Source organism: Dryobates pubescens, chromosome 19 (assembly GCF_014839835.1).
Source record: "Dryobates pubescens isolate bDryPub1 chromosome 19, bDryPub1.pri, whole genome shotgun sequence".
In the NCBI taxonomy this organism is placed as follows: Eukaryota; Metazoa; Chordata; class Aves; order Piciformes; family Picidae; genus Dryobates; species Dryobates pubescens.
In genome coordinates, this window is record NC_071630.1 from 2,876,882 (window position 1) to 2,895,460 (window position 18,579).

At 66.2% G+C, this 18,579-nt stretch overlaps 1 protein-coding gene across 1 annotated transcript; it reads left to right on the plus strand.

Annotated features, from left to right (window-relative positions):
- The first annotated feature begins 4,569 nt into the window (after positions 1–4,569).
- On the plus strand, positions 4,570–16,698 carry CCDC102A (coiled-coil domain containing 102A). The gene is made up of 9 exons (XM_054170184.1): positions 4,570–4,630; positions 6,848–7,448; positions 9,575–9,777; positions 10,624–10,732; positions 11,844–11,960; positions 12,063–12,272; positions 13,515–13,685; positions 14,470–14,573; positions 16,532–16,698. Exons 2-9 carry the CDS (start codon positions 6,906–6,908, stop codon positions 16,659–16,661), a joined length of 1,587 nt encoding a protein of 528 aa, XP_054026159.1. The 5' UTR covers positions 4,570–4,630; positions 6,848–6,905; the 3' UTR covers positions 16,662–16,698.
- Positions 16,699–18,579: the final 1,881 nt, after the last annotated feature.

An 18,579-nucleotide genomic window follows, 5' to 3' on the forward strand; every position in this document is an offset into this window, starting at 1 on the left:
ACAAGCCGGGGCGCCTGGCACCTCTCCAAGCCCCCAAGCTTCTTACTGACTAAGGGAAGGCAGCCGGGGGGGCGATGAGGCACAAGGCACAGCTCATCCCCACGTGGCTGCGGGCTGTGGGCACCCCGCTGCCCGGCGGGCTGGGAGGCATGGGGGGGGGCACACGGCCCTCTTTTGTCCTGAGCATCCGCGGGAGGGAGGGAGGGAAGGAGGGAGGGAGGGAAGCTCAGCGGCGGCGCTGGCTGCCCTTTGTGCGCGGAACAAAGAACAAGAGCCGGCCGCAGCCCGGCGCTGCCCACAGCCAGGCTGCGGGGGGCGGCAGGGAGGGAGACGCCGCTCGGCCAGGAGAGGGCAGGGACAGGCAGCTTGGGACAGAGCGGCTGAGCTTGGAAGAGACCTTGGGGATCAGCAAGTCCCCAACCCTCTCCCCCAGAGCTCACAGTGCCACCGGGGCTGCTGAGCCACCGGCACCAAACCACCTCCCTCAGCACCACCTCCAGGGATGGAGACTCCACCACCTCCCTGGGCAGCCTGAGCCAGGGCCTGAGAACCCTTCCTGGGATGAAACTGTTCCTCATCTCCAACCTGAGCCTCCCCTGGCACCTCCCCTGGCACAGCTTGAGGCTGTTCCTCTTGTCCTGTCCCTTGGTGCAGGTGAGAAGAGCCCAACCCCCAGCTGGCTCCAGCTTCCTGCCATGGAGCTGCAGAGGGCAATGGGGTGAGGGCCCTGGCAGTGCCACCGTGCTGGGATGCTGCTCTGCATCCCAAGGGGCACAGCAGGATGCCCAGCTCCAGAACCTCAGGCACAGGGAAAGCAAACCCAGGGGTGCAGGTGGCAGCCCCACGAGAGGGCTCAGATGTCCCAGTCAGGCTGTAGGTGGGCAGCTTGGCACCACTCACCAGCACCACTCACTGGCACCACTCACCAGCACCACTCACTGGCACCACTCACCAGCACCACTCACTGGCGCTACTCACCAGCACCACTCACTGGCACCACTCACCAGCACCACTCACTGGCACCACTCACCAGCACCACTCACTGGCGCTACTCACCAGCACCACTCACTGGCACCACTCACTGGCACCACTCACCAGCACCTCTAACTGGCACCACTCACCAGCACCTCTAACTGGCACCACTCACCAGCACCACTCACTGGCACCACTCACCAGCACCACTCACCAGCGCCACTCACTGGCACTACTCACCAGCACCTCTAACTGGCACCACTCACCAGCACCACTCACTGGCACTACTCACCAGCACCTCTAACTGGCACCACTCACCAGCACCACTCACTGGCACCACTCACCAGCGCCACTCATTGGCACCACTCGCCAGTGCCACTCACTGGCAGCACTCCCTGGCCACTGCCGACCAGCAGCACTAACTGGCACCCCACGCCAGCATCTCTCACCATCTCCACTCACTGCCAGCGCTCACCAGCACCACCCCCTGGGCACTGCCCGCCAGCACGGCCGCAGTGCCGCGGTCTGGCTCTGCAGTGGGCACTGTCCGGAGCTGGCACCATCGTCGAGAGCCTTGTGCCATCTAGTGGGACCTTCCCTCATGGCAAGGCACAGCGTGGCTGCTGGCTCTGCCCGCCGAGGGCTGGGGGATGCCCGGGTGGCATCGGGAGGCTGCAGCACTTCTCCAGGGGTGGAGGAGAGCTGCGCTGGCAGTTCCCTGATGCTGTTCATGAGTCTCCACCCTCAGCAGATGCCAATGGCAGGGCTGCGAGCTGGCGTCTGGGTGGCACCGGGGCAGCCCAAGTCCCCAGGGGAGGGCATCACCCGCAGGGCCCCAGGACACAGCCTCCCCAGCAGCGGGCAGCTCCTGCTACCTGCAGCCCACCGTGGTGCCCGTGGTGCCAGCTGGCCAGCCCGGGACACACCTCTGTGCCATGTCCCTGGGGAGCAGCCCCGGAGCTGCCCTGGCAGCCTCTCACCCTGGTGTTGGGGCACATTGGCTGGAGGCGTTGCCAACGGGGCCCTGGCACTGCAGGGTGAAGTACCAGAGGCAGATGAAGAGCCCTGTGGGTGGGTGCCAGGGTGGTCACTGCCGGGGCTGCACCCAGGTCAGGTGAGGAGCAGGAAGGTGATGAGGACCTTGCTGCTGCCAACCAGGAGGTGCCAGTTCCATCAAATCCCCCTCCCTGCCCCCGAGGTCCTGCTGCTGCCAACCAGGGGGTGCCAGTCCCATCCACTCCCCCCTCTGCCCCCTCCCGTGGTGCCCACTGACCTCGCAGGGCGTTGAGGATGGTGAAGAGGTGGAGCTGGGGCAGGAGGAAGATGCCAAAGCTGCAGAAGGCTGGTGCCCAGGTGATGCCCAGCAGGCAGGTGTGCCCCAGCACCCTCACACACTCCTTCCTCGCCTGCCCCTTCTGCTCTTGGATCCTCCACACTTCCCAGCAGGAAGAGCTCTGCAGAGGGACCTTGCAGGGCTGGACAGATGGGCAGAGTCCAACAGGATGGCATTCAACAAGTGGCCTTGCAGGAGAGGCTGAGGGAGCTGGGGTTGCTTGGCCTGCAGAAGAGGAGGCTCAGGGGAGACCTCATTGATGTCTACAACTCCCTGAAGGGAGGTTGCAGCCAGGTGGAGGGTTGGGCTCTTCTCCCAGGCACCCAGCACCAGAACAAGAGGACACAGTCTCAAGCTGTGCCAGGGGAGCTTTGGGCTGGGGGTGAGGAGAAAGTTCTTCCCAGCAGGAGAGATTGGCCCTTGGGATGTGCTGCCCAGGGGGGTGGTGGAGTCCCCATCCCTGGAGGTGGATTGGATGTGGCACTTGGAGCCACGGCTGAGGTGTCAGGAGGGGTTGGGTGCTGGGTGCTAGGTTGGACTGGATGATCTCTGAGGTCTTTTCCAGCCTGGTTGGCTCAGTGGCTCTGTGCAAACCTCCCCCTGGCCTGCAGCAGGCAGCAGCAGCAGCAGCAGTGTCCGAGCCGCCTGCAGAATCACTTCCCCGCTGCAAGCGAAGTCTCCTCGCTCAGGCTGCCCTGGCACCAAAGGCAGGGGATGGGGGCGTGGGGGAAGAGCAAAGCAGCCCCCAGCTCCAGCTTTTTTTTTGGGGGGGAGGGGGGGGATGATTGTTTTTCTTCCTCTTTTTCCACTGGAAAAATGCAGAGCTTGGAGGCACCTGCAGCTTTGCTTGGATTTGATTCCCTTTCCACCCTGGGTGCCGCTGCCCCCACGGCAGCCTCCCACACCCCGTGGGGCACAAACTCCTCTTGGACGCTTCCCCCCTTGGGGAAAATGCTGCAGGCAGACGCTGGTGTGGGGCTCTGCTGCTAGGTCAGGGGCCAGCGCCACACCACACGTGTCCAGGGTGCCAGTGGGCACCCACAGGCCACACCACACGCATGCAAGATGCCAGTGGGCACCCATACCCCATGCCACGTGTGCATGATGGCAGTGGGCACCCACACCACGTGTGCATGATGGCAGTGGGCACCCACACCACATGTGCATGATGGCAGTGGGCACCCACACCACGTGTGCATGATGGCAGTGGGCACCCACACCACGTGTGCGTGATGGCAGTGGGCACCCACACCACACGCATGCATGATGGCAGTGGGCACCCACACCACGTGTGCGTGATGGCAGTGGGCACCCACACCACACGCATGCATGATGGCAGTGGGCACCCACACCACGTGTGCATGATGCCAGTGGGCACCCATACCCCACACCACGTGTGCATGATGGCAGTGGGCACCCACACCACACGCATGCATGATGCCAGTGGGCACCCATACCCCACGCCACGTGTGCATGATGGCAGTGGGCACCCACACCACACACATGCAAGATGCCAGTGGGCACCCATACCCCACACCACGTGTACATGATGGCAGTGGGCACCCACACCACACACGTGCAAGATGCCAGTGGGCACCCATACCCCACGCCACGTGTGCATGATGGCAGTGGGCACCCACACCACACACGTGCAAGATGCCAGTGGGCACCCACACTCCACACCACGTGTGCATGATGGCAGTGGGCACCCACACCACACACGTGCAAGATGCCAGTGGGCACCCACACTCCACACCACGTGTGCATGATGGCAGTGGGCACCCACACCACACACGTGCAAGATGCCAGTGGGCACCCACACTCCACACCACGTGTGCATGATGGCAGTGGGCACCCACACCACACACGTGCAAGATGCCAGTGGGCACCCATACCCCACGCCACGTGTGCATGATGCCAGTGGGCACCCCCAGGCCCAACCACACACACGCATGTGCAGGATGCCAAGGTGCACCCACGCCCCACACGCGTGTGCATCGCCGTGCACGGTCCCTCTGTGCAAACACGCGTGGGAACCCCGGCAGGAGCAAAGCCCCCCCCGGAACGCACCCGACTAAACCGGGGCAGGGTGAAGGGGGGGATCCGCTCGTTCCCCGTGGCAAAAGCACGGCCGCAGCCCCCGCGCAGACAGGACACGCACCCGCGGGCCCGGGATGGGCCCCGGCGGCGGGACCGACCCCGCCATGGGCGCGGGCGGAGGGCGGGAGCGGCGGCGGGAGGAGGAGGAGAAGGAGGAGGAAGGGGGAGGAGGAGACTCGGCCGGCAGCGCCCCGGGCTGCCCGCTCCGCCGCCGCACCGGCACCGGTGAGGGAGGCGAGGGGAGGAGGGGGGAGTGGGTCGGGCCGGGCCGGGCCGGCGCGTGGGGCGGTACCGGCGGCGGCAGAGCCGCGGCGAAAGTTGCGGGAAACTTTGCCCGGGGAGCGGGGGCGGCCGCGTCGGGACGTGGCGGGACGGGCGGTACCGAGCCGAGCGGCGCGATGCTGGGCCGGGCCGAGCCGAGCCGAGCCGGGCCGTGCCGTGCGGTACCGGCCATACCGGGCCGTGCGGGACGGGACGGGACGGGACGGGACGGGGCGGGGCGGGCGCGGAGGAATGCGGCGGGTCCCGCGGGCCGGGGCGCGTCACCGCCCGCAGCTGAGTGCCAGCGCCCGTGGCCAATGGGGAGGCTCTGGGGCAGAGAGGTCCCGCCCCCACCGGGAGCGCGGGACGGGGCGGGGGGCGCGCGCCACGCCGCCTGCCTGGGCTGGGGGCCGCGGTGCGGGGCTCGGCGGCGGCGGCGGCGGCGGGGCGCTGCCGTCGGTGTTGCACGAGTACCAGCGCTCCGTGGGAGCTCCCGTGAGGGGTTTCCCCGGTGCCGGCGCTCCGTGGGGACTGCCGTGGGCGTTGCACGGGTGCGGGCGCTCTCGTGGGCGCTGCGTGGATTCCCGTGCTCCATGGGGACTCCCGTGGGTGCCGGTGCTCCACGGGGACTCCTGTGTATGCTGCACGGGTGCCCACGTTACGTCTGTGCTCCCGGGGGTGCTGCACCGCTGCCGGTGCTCCGTGGGGAGACTCCCGTGGGCAGACTCCCCTGGGCACTACGCCGAGGTGCCAGTGCTCTGTGGGGACTTCCAAGGCTGTTGGGCCACTACGGGTGCTCCCGTGGGTGTGGCACGGGTGCCGCGCTCCCGTGGGCACTGCGTGTGTGCCGGTGCTCTTCAGGGACTCCGGAGGGTGTTGCACGGATGCCCGTGCACCCGTGGGCATCATACCGCGGTGGGCGGGCAGCCGGTGCCGTGTCCAGCTGGGTCCTGGCTTTCCTCTCCGGGGCATCAGGAGAGCGCTGGCCGGGGCTCGCTCCCCACCCCCACCCCGCTCCCCGGGGTTGACCAAAACTTCACCATGTCAGCAAATCCCCTCAGAGAAACCCGGTTCTTCCCCAGGGCAGAGCCCACGGCTGCCACCGGCCGCGGCCCCGGCCCCGGCTCGCACGGCACGGCCGAGTTTGGCAGCAGGTTCAGGCTGCACCGTGCCGGAAAGCCGCCGGGAGGCTGCGGGCTGGCCGCGGCCGGCCTCTGTACTTATCCCATTAGGGGCTTCCAGCAGCCTCCCATTAAGGTTTCCTGGGGCGGTTTGCCCGCCCGGCCCGGCCGGGGTGGGAGGTCCGTGCCAGGACGCAGGCCATCGGCATCAGCCCTTTGTTGCGGCAGCAGCGGAGAGCCACCTTGCCCGGCCGCCTCGGCTGCGTCCTTGCCACCAGGGCCGGGCAGGTCTGCTGGAGCTGCGCTTGCCTCGCTGGCGCCGGGGCTGGGCTTCAAGCCTCGCTGGAGCTGCTGGGGTGCAGCCAGGTCCCCCCTGCCACAGCAGCTAGGATGGTCCTGGAGGCCCGGAGATAATGTCATGCAGATGATCTCATGGGGTGACATCACGCAGCTGGCATGCAGATGTTGCCTCCAGTGCCTCGGCTGAGGTGGCCTTGGCCACGCTGGTGCTGGCTGCACAGAGGAGCAAGGTGCCAGTGGCCTCACACAGGACCTCCTCTGGGGGTGCTGCTGGAACCAGCACCAGAGACCTCACCAGCAGCCCTCAGTGGGGACCCTGCTTAGGGGTCCTTGATGAGGACTTCACTGGGGTCTTGCTGGAGACCTGGCTGTGGCCATCACTTGGCTCCTCACTGGAGTCACGATAGAGACCTGGCTGTGGCCATCACTTGCTCCTCTCTAGGGTCACCATAGGGACCTGGCTGTGGCCATCACTTGGCTCCTCACTGGAGTCACGATAGAGACCTGGCTGTGGCCATCACTTGCTCCTCTCTAGGGTCATGATAGAGACCTGGCTGTGGCCATCACTTGCTCCTCTCTAGGGTCACCATAGGGACCTGGCTGTGGCCACCCCCAGAGACCTGACCAGAGTCCATGCCAGCGACCTCATCACTCACTGTGCTACCCTCCAAACGCAGGCGCTGCACCGCCGCTTCCCTCCAGCCACCTCCTGCAGCCCCCCCCCCCCAGAACCCCTCTGACCCTCCCTTGTCTCTCGCAGGCGCCCGGGCAGAGGCACTGCCCCAGCGGTGATGGCCACGTCCTAGGGCAGACCCAGCATGAGCCAAAGCGGCGCCTCACGCCTGGCCGGCTCCCCGCCGCTGCCGGGGGGCTCGCTGCTGGCCCTGCTGGCCCCCGAGCCTTCCCCGTCCCCTCCGAGCGGGACGCCCTCGCCGGGGCCGCCGCCGGCGCTGCTGGAAGGGGACTGGGAAGGGCGTGAGGAGCTGCGGCTGCGGGAGCTGGAGGAGGCGCGGGCGCGGGCGGCGCAGATGGAGAAGACGATGCGGTGGTGGTCGGACTGCACTGCCAACTGGCGTGAGAAGTGGAGCAAGGTGCGGGCCGAGCGCAACCGCGCCCGGGAGGAGGTGCGGCAGCTGCGGCACCGCCTGGAGGCGCTCACCAAGGAGCTGGCCAGCCTCCGCCGCGACCGCGACCGCGACCGCGACCGGCCCGACGAGCGGTCCCCGGCTGCCCGCCCGCCGCGGGTTCACGGCCAGCCTGGCGCCGGCTGCCCGCCCGACGCCGACGAGGCAGAGGGAGAGGCTGACCCTGAGCATGAGCCTGTGCGGGATGTGGGGGCCGAGACGCCCCCGAAAGTCAAGGTGAGGCAGGGACAGTGGGGCTTGCCCAGCCTGGCAAGGGCTGGTGGGGTGCCGGGGGGGCCTCCTCACCCCAAAGCACCACTGCCTGTGGGTGACCACGAGATTACTGCCTGACATCAACAGTGGGCAGCAGTGTGAGGGGGCAGAGCCCTCCTGCAGCAGTGTGAGGGGGCAGAGCCCTCTTGGAGCAGTACAGAGGGGGTCAGACAGCTTAGAGCAGGGTGGGAGGCACAGAACCTTCTTGGGGCAGCACAAGGGGAGTGACAGACAGACCCCTGCCCTTGGAACAGCATTGAGGGGGTCAGACCCCTCTCAGAGCAGTACCATGGGGTCAGACCCCTCCTGGAACAGGATTGAGGGGGTCAGAGCCCTCTCAGAGCAGTACCATGGGGTCAGACCCCTCTCAGAGCAGTACCATGGGGTCAGACCCCTCCTGGAACAGGATTGAGGGGCTCAGAGCCCTCTCAGAGCAGTACCATGGGGTCAGACCCCTCCTGGAACAGGATTGAGGGGCTCAGAGCCCTCTCAGAGCAGTACCATGGGGTCAGACCCCTCCTGGAACAGGATTGAGGGGCTCAAAGCCCTCTCAGAGCAGTACCATGGGGTCAGACCCCTCCTGGGACAGTGTTGTGGGGGTCAGACCCCTCTCAGAGCAGTACCATGGGGTCAGACCCCTCCTGGAACAGGATTGAGGGGCTCAGAGCCCTCTCAGAGCAGTACCATGGGGTCAGACCCCTCCTGGAACAGGATTGAGGGGCTCAGAGCCCTCTCAGAGCAGTACCATGGGGTCAGACCCCTCCTGGGACAGTGTTGTGGGGGTCAGACCCCTCTCAGAGCAGTACCATGGGGTCAGACCCCTCCTGGAACAGGATTGAGGGGCTCAGACCCCTCTCAGAGCAGTACCATGGGGTCAGACCCCTCCTGGAACAGGATTGAGGGGCTCAGAGCCCTCTCAGAGCAGTACCATGGGGTCAGACCCCTCCTGGGACAGTGTTGTGGGGGTCAGACCCCTCTCAGAGCAGTACCATGGGGTCAGACCCCTCTTGGAACAGCATTGAGGGGGTCAGACCCCTCTCAGAGTAGTACCATGGGGGGTCCAGGACCTCCACAGCCCTGTGCAGCAGTGGCTCTGATTGCTTTCTTGGGCACTCAGCAAAACTTGGGGTGCTGATACAGGGGACAGTGGCTTTGGCTGTGCCAGTGGCATCTCCCAGTGAGAGCTGGAATGCCAGGGTGCCCAAGTGAGTTTCCAGGGGATCTCTGTGCGGAAGGCAGGAGGAAGAGAAGGAAGGAGGGGACCACAGAGCCACTGCAGGGATGCTCCCAGCTGCTCCAGCCATCTCTGCTGCTGTCATGACACTGAACTCATCTGTGCCAGTTCCTTCCATAATGGCATGGCTGCTGAGCAGCACATCTCAGCTTGATCTGAGCACTCCCTGAGGGCTTCCTGCTTGGTGCCTGGGGATGTCCCCTCCCCTGGAAGCCTTTGCAGCTCGTGGAGCTTGGCAGAGGATTGCCCCTGTGGCAGTGCTGGTGAGGTTGTGCCAGAAATGGGGATGGTGCTCATCCCAAATTCCCAGCGAGGCAGGGAGCTGGCAGCAGAGCCTGGTGCTGTGTGGGAGCCCCCCATGGAGGATGAGTCCCTTTCTGGTCACCCCATAGCAGTTCCCTGGGGACCAGAGAGGGGTGGCTGGAGGGATGCTTAAGGGGGGCTACAAGAAAGCTGGGGAGGCACTCTTGAGGGTGTCAGATGATTAGAGGAGTGGGGGAACAAAAACCAGGAGTGGGGAGCTGGAGATTGGCTGTGAGGAAGAAATTGTTGGCCAGGAGGGTGGGGAGAGCCTGGCCCAGGCTGCCCAGGGAGGTGGTGGAAGCCTCCTGCTGATGCCTGGAGGTGTTTGCAGCCAGGCTGGAGGTGGCTGTGAGCAACCTGCTGTGGGGTGAGGTGTCCCTGCCCATGGCAGGGGCTTGGAGCTGGCTGAGCCCTGAGCTCCCTTCCAGCCCTGCCAGCTCTGGGGTTCTCTGCTCTGGGTGATGGAGTGACAGCTGGGTGCTGGCAGGGGGTGGGAAGCCAGGGCTGCCCCCTCACCCTTGTCCCCTGTGCTGGGCCACCCACGGCACGGCAGGAGCTGGAGCTGATGGAAAACATCTTGATGAGCAAGCAGGAGGAGGGCTGGGAGCAGCGGGGCCCCAGGGCCTCCTTCGCCCGGCAGGAGCGCAGCCGCCTGCTCTGGGAGGACGTCAGCGTCGTGGAGGAGGAGGCCACCAAAGTCACTGCCCTGAAGCTGAGGCTGGATGAGTCCCAGAAAGTGCTGCTCAAGGAGCGGGAGTGAGTGCCTCGGGCAGGGGGGCAGCAGCATCCTTGCTGGGTGCCAGCTGAGTCCAGCCAGGTCGCCTCCAGGGAGGGACATCCCCTGGGGGCTGAGTCCAGCCAGGTCACCACCAGGGAGGGACATCCCCTGGGGGCTGAGTCCAGCCAGGTCACCACCAGGGAGGGACATCCCCTGGGGGCTGAGTCCAGCCAGGTCACCACCAGGGAGGGACATCCCCTGGGGGCTGAGTCCAGCCAGGTCGCCACCAGGGAGGGACATCCCCTGGGGCTGAGCCCAGCCAGGTCGCCACCAGGGAGGGACATTCCCTGGGGGCTGAGTCCAGCCAGGTCACCACCAGGGAGGGACATCCCCTGGGGGCTGAGTCCAGCCAGGTCACCACCAGGGAGGGACATCCCCTGGGGGCTGAGTCCAGCCAGGTCACCACCAGGGAGGGACATCCCCTGGGGGCTGAGTCCAGCCAGGTCACCACCAGGGAGGGACATCCCCTGGGGGCTGAGCCCAGCCAGGTCACCACCAGGGAGGGACATCCCCTGGGGCTGAGCCCAGCCTGGTCACCACCAGGGAGGGACATCCCCTGGGGCTGAGCCCAGCCTGGTCACCACCAGGGAGGGACATCCCCTGGGGGCTGAGTCCAGCCAGGTCACCACCAGGGAGGGACATCCCCTGGGGCTGAGTCCAGCCAGGTCACCACCAGGGAGGGACATCCCCTGGGGGCTGAGCCCAGCCTGGTCACCACCAGGGAGGGACATCCCCTGGGGGCTGAGCCCAGCCAGGTCGCCTCCAGGGAGGGACATCCCCTGGGGTCCTGCCAGCTGCTGCCATGGTTGTGGTCTCCTCCCCAGGGACAAGCTGGCACTCAGCAAGAGCATCGAGAAGCTGGAGGGCGAGCTCAGCCAGTGGAAGATCAAGTATGAGGAGCTCAACAAGAACAAGCAGGAGGTGATGAAGCAGGTGAGCAAGGTGCCTGGGGACCAGGAGTGCCCAGGGGAGGGGGGTGGCTTGGCCTGGGTGGTTGGACACGTTGACCCACAGCCCCCTCCCCAGCTGCAGGCAGGGCTGTAGTGCTGAGCCATAGGTGCAGGCAGAGCTCAAGGGTGCAGGCTGGGGGCTTGCTGCCTGGGGTGGGTTGAAAATTCCTCCCCCCCCCCCAGCATTAAATTTGTCAGCCCAGCCCAGCTGGAAGCAAATGAAGCTGTGGTCACAAGCAAAACTCCCCCCCCCCTGCCCTGCTCTGCTGAGCCCACAGCTGCAGCTCGGTGCCCAGCTCTGGAGCCTCTGTGCCAGGAAGGCTCTGGAGGGGCTGGGAGGTGTCCAGAGCAGGGCCAGGAGGCTGAGCAGAGGGCTGGAGCTGCTCTGCTCTGAGCACAGCCTGAGAGAGTTGGGGTTGTGCAGGCTGCAGAGGAGAAGGCTCCAGGGAGACCTTCTGGTGGCCTTCCAGGAGCTGCAGGGGGCTGCAGGAAAGCTGGGGAGGGACTTTGGAGGGGGTGAGGGAGGGCCAGGACTGGGGGGGATGGAGCAAAAGGAGAAGTGGGGAGCTGGAGATTGGCTGTGAGGAAGAAGTTGTTGGCCAGGAGGGTGGTGAGAGCCTGGCCCAGGCTGCCCAGGGAGGTGGTGGAAGCCTCCTGCTCAGCCCTGGAGGTGTTTGCAGCCAGGCTGGAGGTGGCTGTGAGCAACCTGCTGTGGGGTGAGGTGTCCCTGCCCATGGCAGGGGCTTGGAGCTGCCTGAGCCCTGAGCTCCCTTCCAGCCCTGCCAGCCCTGGGGTTCTCTGTTCCTAGAGCAACCACTGTGCCCCTTGCTCTCCTGTGACCCCCAAGCCAAGCACGCTGCCCACCATGACTCCCTGAGTGCTCCCCAGAGGAGCTCCTCTGGCTGCGCTCTCTGCAGCAGGGCTGCTCAGGGCTGGACCTTTCTTGCCCTTTCTCACTCCCCACAGCCATTTATTTCCACTCTGCCCCTTTCTGTTCGAGACCTGTGGGAAGCTTTCCAGGCAGAGCCTGAAGCTCCCAGCCCGAGCCCAGCCTGGGTGCTATGTGTTCCCCCTCCTTCCCCTGCTCCTTGCAGCTCAACATCCTGAAGGAGCTGCACCAGGACGAGCTGGGCCGCATCTCCGAGGACCTGGAGGACGAGCTGGGCGCTCGCTCCAGCATGGACAAGAAGCTGGCGGAGCTGCGCGCCGAGGTGAGGCGGCCCGGCCCCGCCGGCACCCACGGGGGGGTGGGCTGGGGGCGGGTGGGCGTCCCCCCGCTGAGCCTCCCCCGGCGCGCCCCCCCCCGGTGCCAGATGGAGAGGCTGCAGGCGGAGAACGCGGCCGAGTGGGGCCGGCGGGAGCGGCTGGAGACGGAGAAGCTGAACCTGGAGCGGGAGAACAAGAAGCTGCGGGCGCAGATCGAGGACCTGGAGGAGCTGCTGGCCCGCAAGCGGCGCCAGGCTGCCAGCGCCCTGGACACCGACCTCAAGACCATCCAGGCTGAGCTCTTCGAGAAGAACAAGGTGCCCCTGCCAGGCTGCTGCCAGCCCCCCTGCTCGGCCCGGGGGTCCTGTCCCCCCTGCTCGGCCCGGGGGTCCTGTCCCCCCTGCTCTGCCCTGGGGTCCTGTATCCCCCTGCTCAGCCCTGGGGTCCTATATCCCCCTGCTCGGCCCGGGGGTCCTGTCCCCCCTGCTCGGCCCTGGGGTCCTATATCCCCCTGCTCGGCCCGGGGGTCCTGTCCCCCCTGCTCGGCCCTGGGGTCCTATATCCCCCTGCTCGGCCCGGGGGTCCTGTCCCCCCTGCTCGGCCCGGGGGTCCTGTCCCCCCTGCTCAGCCCTGGGGTCCTATATCCCCCTGCTCAGCCCTGGGGTCTCATCCCCCCTGCTCAGCCCTGGGGTCCTATATCCCCCTGCTCGGCCCTGGGGTCCTATATCCCCCTGCTCAGCCCTGGGGTCTCATCCCCCCTGCTCAGCCCTGGGGTCCTATATCCCCCTGCTCGGCCCTGGGGTCCTATATCCCCCTGCTCAGCCCTGGGGTCCTATATCCCCCTGCTCAGCCCTGGGGTCCTATATCCCCCTGCTCAGCCCTGGGGTCCCGTCCCCCCTGCTCAGCCCTGGAGTCCTATATCCCCCTGCTCAGCCCTGGGGTCTCATCCCCCCTGCTCAGCCCTGGGGTCCTATATCCCCCTGCTCGACCCGGGGTCCCATCCCCCCCTGGTTGACACTGGGGTCCCATATTCCCTGCTTGACCCTGGGGTCCCATTTCCCCCCCTGTTTGACTCTTGCCACTTCAGCAGAGGCTCAGCATTCCCCAGGACCTTCTCAAGTCCAGACTTGAGTCCAGGGGTGGTGGTGACCTCATACTTGCTCCATCAGATCATAGGATCATAGGATGTGAGGGGTTGGAAGGGACCTCTGGAGAGCTCTCAGTGCCAGCCCCCTGCCAGAGCAGGAGCACAGCACCCAGCCCAGGGGGCACAGGAACACATCCAGGCAGGGCTGGGAAGGCTCCAGAGCAGGAGACTCCACAACCTCTCTGGGCAGCCTGCTCCAGGCCTCTGGCAGCCTCCCAGCCAAGAAGTTCTTCCTCCTGCTGAGCTGGAAGCTCCTGGGCTGCAGTTTCCAGCCCTTGCCTCTTGGCCTATCCCAGGGTGCAGTGGAGAAGAGCTGGTGGGAGAAGTCCCTGGGAAGGGGGCACCCAGCAGTGAGGGGGGGGCTGTCATGTGCTCAGCCCCCCCCTCCCCACCCACCCCATGCCTTCTGCAGGAGCTGGCTGACCTGAAGCATGTCCACACCAAGCTGAAGAAGCAGTACCAGGAGAAGATGGCAGAGCTGGCCCATGCCAACCGCCGCGTGGAGCAGCACGAGGGCGAGGTGAAGAAGCTGCGCCTGAGGGTGGAGGAGCTGAAGAAGGAGCTGGCCCAAGCCGAGGACGAGGTGGGGAAGCTCCTTGCTGCTGGAGGGGGACAGGGGTGGGAAGCCCTGCTCCCTTTGCAGCTGCCAACAGCCCTGCCCCCGTCCCATTCTGTCCTGTCCCGTCCTGTCCACTCCCCTGCCACCCCATCCCCTCCTACCCCATCCCCTCCCCTCCCACCCTATCCCCTCCCACTCTATCCCCGCCCCATCCACCCCATCCCCTCCCACCCTATCCCATCCCCTCTCACCCCATCCCCTCCCCTCCCCCCCCATTCCCTCCTCTCCCATCCCCTCCCACCCCACCCCATCCCCTCCCACCCTATCCCCTCCCACCTCGTCCCCTCCCCTCCCACCCTATCCCCTCCCACCCCATCCCCTCCCACCCCACCTCGTCCCACCCCATCCCTTCTCACCCCACCCCATCCCCTCCCACCCCATCCCCTCCCCTCCCACCCTATCCCCTCCCACTCTATCCCCGCCCCATCCACCCCATCCCCTCCCACCCTATCCCATCCCCTCTCACCCCATCCCCTCCCCTCCCCCCCCATTCCCTCCTCTCCCATCCCCTCCCACCCCACCCCATCCCCTCCCACCCTATCCCCTCCCACCTCGTCCCCTCCCCTCCCATCCCCTCCCCTCCCACCCTATCCCATCCCCTCTCACCCCATCCCCTCCCCTCCCCCACCATTCCCTCCTCTCCCATCCCCTCCCACCCCACCCCATCCCCTCCTACCCCACCCCCTCCCACCCCATCCCCTCCTACCCCACCCCCTCCCCTCCCCTCCCCCCCCATGCCTTGCCCCAGCTGGATGAGGCCCACAACCAGAGCCGGAAGCTGCAGCGGTCCCTGGACGAGCAGACGGAGCAGAGTGAGAGCTTCCAGGTGCAGCTGGAGCACCTCCAGTCCCGGTGAGCACAGCACCAGCCTGGGCACAGCCCCAGGCTGGGCACCAGCCAGGGCCCAGGGCTGGGCTGCTCTTATCCTTTGCCCCCCATCCCCCTCACCCAGCACCTGCCTGCTTGACCTCTGGGCAGAGCATGGCCAGAAGAGCCTCCCAGCATCCTGTGCCCTGCTGGGTGGTTAAACCAGCACAGGGCTGCCCACAGACCCCTAGAGCCCAGACTGAGCTTCCCCCTGGCAGTACCCAGGGCAAGGGCAGGTTCTCAGCATCCCTCCCCAGGTATTGCAGGGGGGGAGGTGAGTTTCATAGAACCCCAGAGCTGGCAGGGCTGGAAGGGAGCTCAGGGCTCAGCCAGTTCCAACCCCCCACCATGGGCAGGGACACCTCACCCCACAGCAGGTTGCTCACAGCCACCTCCAGCCTGGCTGCAAACACCTCCAGGGCTGAGCAGGAGGCTTCCACCACCTCCCTGGGCAGCCTGGGCCAGGCTCTCACCACCCTCCTGCCCAACAACTTCTTCCTCACAGCCAATCTCCAGCTCCCCACTTCTCCTTTTGCTCCATCCCCCCCAGTCCTGGCCCTCCCTCACCCCCTCCAAAGTCCCTCCCCAGCTTTCCTGCAGCCCCCTGCAGCTCCTGGAAGGCCACCAGAAGGTCTCCCTGGAGCCTTCTCCTCTGCAGCCTGCACAACCCCAACTCTCAGGCTGTGCTCAGAGCAGAGCAGCTCCAGCCCTCTGCTCAGCCTCCTGGCCCTGCTCTGGACACCTTCCAGCCCCTCCAGAGCCTTCCTGGCACAGAGGCTGCAGAGCTGGGCACAGAGCTGCAGCTGTGGGCTCAGCAGAGTGGAGCAGAGAGGCAGAATCCCCTCCCTGGCCCTGCTGGCCACACTTCTGCTGCTGCAGCCCAGGCTCTGCTTGGCTCTCTGGGCTGCAAGTGCTCCCTGCTGGCTGCTGCTGAGCCTCTCCTCCCCCAGCACCCCCAAGGCCTTTGCTCCAGGGCTGCTCTCAGCCAGTCCCTGCCCAGTGCCTGGCATTGCCCTGCCCCAGCTGCAGGGGCTGCAGTTTGATTGCCCTTCAGGCCTCTTCCCTGGCCCCAGTTTGCCTCTCCAGCAGCACAGAGCTGCAGTGGTGCTGGGAGATCGATGCCGGCGGCTCCAGGAGGCGCTGGGGGAGCCGGGGGGTGGGGGGAGGTTGTGTTTATCATCCTCCTCTCTTTCCTTGGGACATCTTCATTAAATCATGGAGGAATAATGGAGGCTTCACCTTCCCCTCCAGCCCTCCCTCCACCTCTCCCAGCCTCCCCACCCCCTCCTCCTTTAATAATTCATCATTTCCAGTAACAAGGCAGCAAAGTGGTGGGACCTGAGCTGGGCCTGGGCCTTCAGGGCTTGAGTTTGCTTCACCAGTGTGGGTGGATGGAGGTTGGGGTAGAAATGGTGAGCAAGGAGCTGAACCCCCACCCCAGGAACAGGGACTCTGGGGGTTGGGGTGGGATTTTTTATGGGGGAAACCCCTTTTTAAGGGGGGAGATTCCTCCCTGCTCTCCGCTCTCAGCTGGGGCTGAGATGTCCAATATGGAGGTGTCCAGCCCCAAGGGTCCCAGCCAGTGCCCACCTTGTGCCAAGCACCACCCCCAGCCCAATATGGAGCTGTCCAGCCCCTAGGGTCCCACTCAGTGCCCACCTTGTGCCAAGCACCACCCCCAGCCCAATATGGAGCTGTCCAGCCCCTAGGGTCCCCACTCAGTGCCCACCTTGTGCCAAGCTCCCCGGCCTCGCAGCAGAGGGTCAGTGCCAGACCGGGGCTGGGGGCCGATGCTGTACCCCGAGCCCAGCGGCAGCCGCAGACGTGAGGTGCCAGCAGGCTGCAGCCGTGCCGGAGGGGTGGGAGGGGAGGGTGCCGGCTCGGGCAGCCCCCCCGGGGCTGTGCCCAGGGCCCTCCCGGCAGCCGCTGTGCCCTGCTGGCAGGCTGCGGCGGCAGCAGAGCGCTCCGCTCTTCGGCAAGATGCGCAGCGCCCGCTTCGGCCCCGACGACGACGCCGGCGACGGCACCAGCGACCCCGACGAGGACGAGGACCTGCAGATCCAGGTGCCCTAGAGCCCCGGGGCCGGCTGCCGCCGCTGCGGGGACCTCTGGTGGTGATCAGAGACCTGGGTATGGGTGCGGGGAGCGGCGGAGCTGCGGCTTCCCGGGGGGGGTTGCTGCCAGCCTGCTGCCGCCGCGGCAGTGCCTTGGTGTCCCCTCCGCCGCCAGCACCTCCTGGGGCATGGATGTGGCCACCCGAGCCGGCGCCACCGAGAGCAGCCCAAGGGGACGACGTGCAGGGCGGGGGGGTGGTGCAGCCAGCCCTGCAGCCAGCCCTGCAGCCAGCCCTGCAGCCAGCTCTGCAGCCAGCCCTGCAGCCAGCCCTGCAGCCAGCCCTGCAGCCAGCCCTGCTCCCCTGCCCCTCCTTTTATATAGTATATATATATATATGTATCTATTTGTATAGGGGGGAGGGGGGGTGTACGATAAATACAGAGCCCAGAGGGGCCCAGGCTCTGCTGGTGGCTTGTGCTGCTCTGTCCCCATGCAGGAGGGAGGGTGGAGGGGACACTGCTGGGTGGGGGGGGGACACTGCTGCTGTCCCCCTGCTGCCTTTGCTGCCCCAAACAGGCTTGTAAAGCATTCTGTATTTTCATGCCCCCTGCCTGGAGGTGTTCAGGGCCAGGCTGGATGAGGCCTTGAGCAGCCTGGGCTGGGGGGAGGGGTCCCTGCCCATGGCAGGGGGGTTGGAGCTGGATGATCTCTGAAGTCCCTTCCAAGCCATTCTGTGAGGCTGTCTGAGCCCAGCTCTTGGGTAAATCCCATCCCTGTGCCTGGGAACCACGAAGCAGCTGGCTGGTAACACATGCTCACAGCAGCTGCACCCATGGGTGCAGGGGTGCCCACCCTGGGGAGGTGCAGGGGTTCCCCACCACCGGAGGTGCAGAGCTGCTCGTGCATGGGTGCTCACCTGAGGGTGCAGGGGTGATAGTGGGGGCAGGGGGAGGCTCACTTGGGGAGGTGCAGAGATAGAATCACATAATGCATCAGGCTGGAAGGGAGCCTCCAAGGGCCTCCTGGCCAACACCCCTGCAGGCAGCAGGGCCAGCTCCAGCTGCAGCAGGCTGCCCAGGGACACAGCCAGGCTGAGCTGGAAGGGCTGCAGGGATGGAGCCTCCACCACCTCCCTGGGCAGCCTGGGCCAGGCTCTCCCCAGCCTCCCTCTGCACAGCTTCCTCCTCAGCTCCAACCTAACTCTGCCCTGCTCCAGCTCCAAACCATTGCCCCTGGGCCTATCCCCACAGCCCCTTCTCAGCAGTCCCTGCCCAGCCTGCCTGCAGCTGCCCTGCAGCTCTGCAGCTGCAGCTCTCAGCTCTGCCTGCAGCCTTCTCCGCTGCAGGCTGCACAGCCCCAACCCTCCCAGCCTGGCCCCAGGGCAGAGGTTCTGCAGCCCTCTGAGCATCTCTGTGGCCTCCTCTGGAGCCTCTCCCTCAGCTCCAGGTCTCTCTTGTGCTGGGCTCCCACAGCTGGCCCCAGCCCTGCAGGGGAGGTCTCCCCAGAGCAGAGCAGAGGGGCAGGATCCTCTCTCTCCAGCTCTGGCCACCCTGCTCTGGCTGCAGCCCAGGCTGCCCTTGGCCTCCTGTGCTGCCAGTGCCCAGTGCTGGCTCCTGCCCAGCTGCTCCCCCAGCCCCAGCACCCCCAAGGCCTTCCCTGCAGGGCTGCCCTCAGTCTCCTCACCCCCAGCCTGGGTTGATAATGAGGATTGCTCCAAGCCAGGTGCAGGACCTTGCCCTTGGCTTTATTGAACCTCATGAGGTTCTGCTCAGGCACCTCTGCAGCCTGTCTAGGCACTCACCCATGGGGCACAGGGGTGCTCACCCATGGGTGCTGACCACCCCAGCCCAGATCCTTGCAGCCCAGCCCCCCCACCTCCCCCAGAGCAAAGCTTCAAGGGGCTCTGGAGAGGCTCAGGCACAACCTTATTAAAAAT

What these genes read in the sequence shown, in the direction of transcription:
- CCDC102A (XM_054170184.1), top strand. Translation starts at nt 6,906, where the DNA reads ATGAGCCAAAGCGGCGCCTCACGCCTGGCCGGCTCCCCGCCGCTGCCG. An exon ending in AGCAGGAGGTGATGAAGCAG is followed by an intron (nt 10,733 to 11,843) that starts GTGAGCAAGGTG and finishes TGCTCCTTGCAG; the next exon opens with CTCAACATCCTGAAGGAGCT. An exon ending in AGCTCTTCGAGAAGAACAAG is followed by an intron (nt 12,273 to 13,514) that starts GTGCCCCTGCCA and finishes TGCCTTCTGCAG; the next exon opens with GAGCTGGCTGACCTGAAGCA.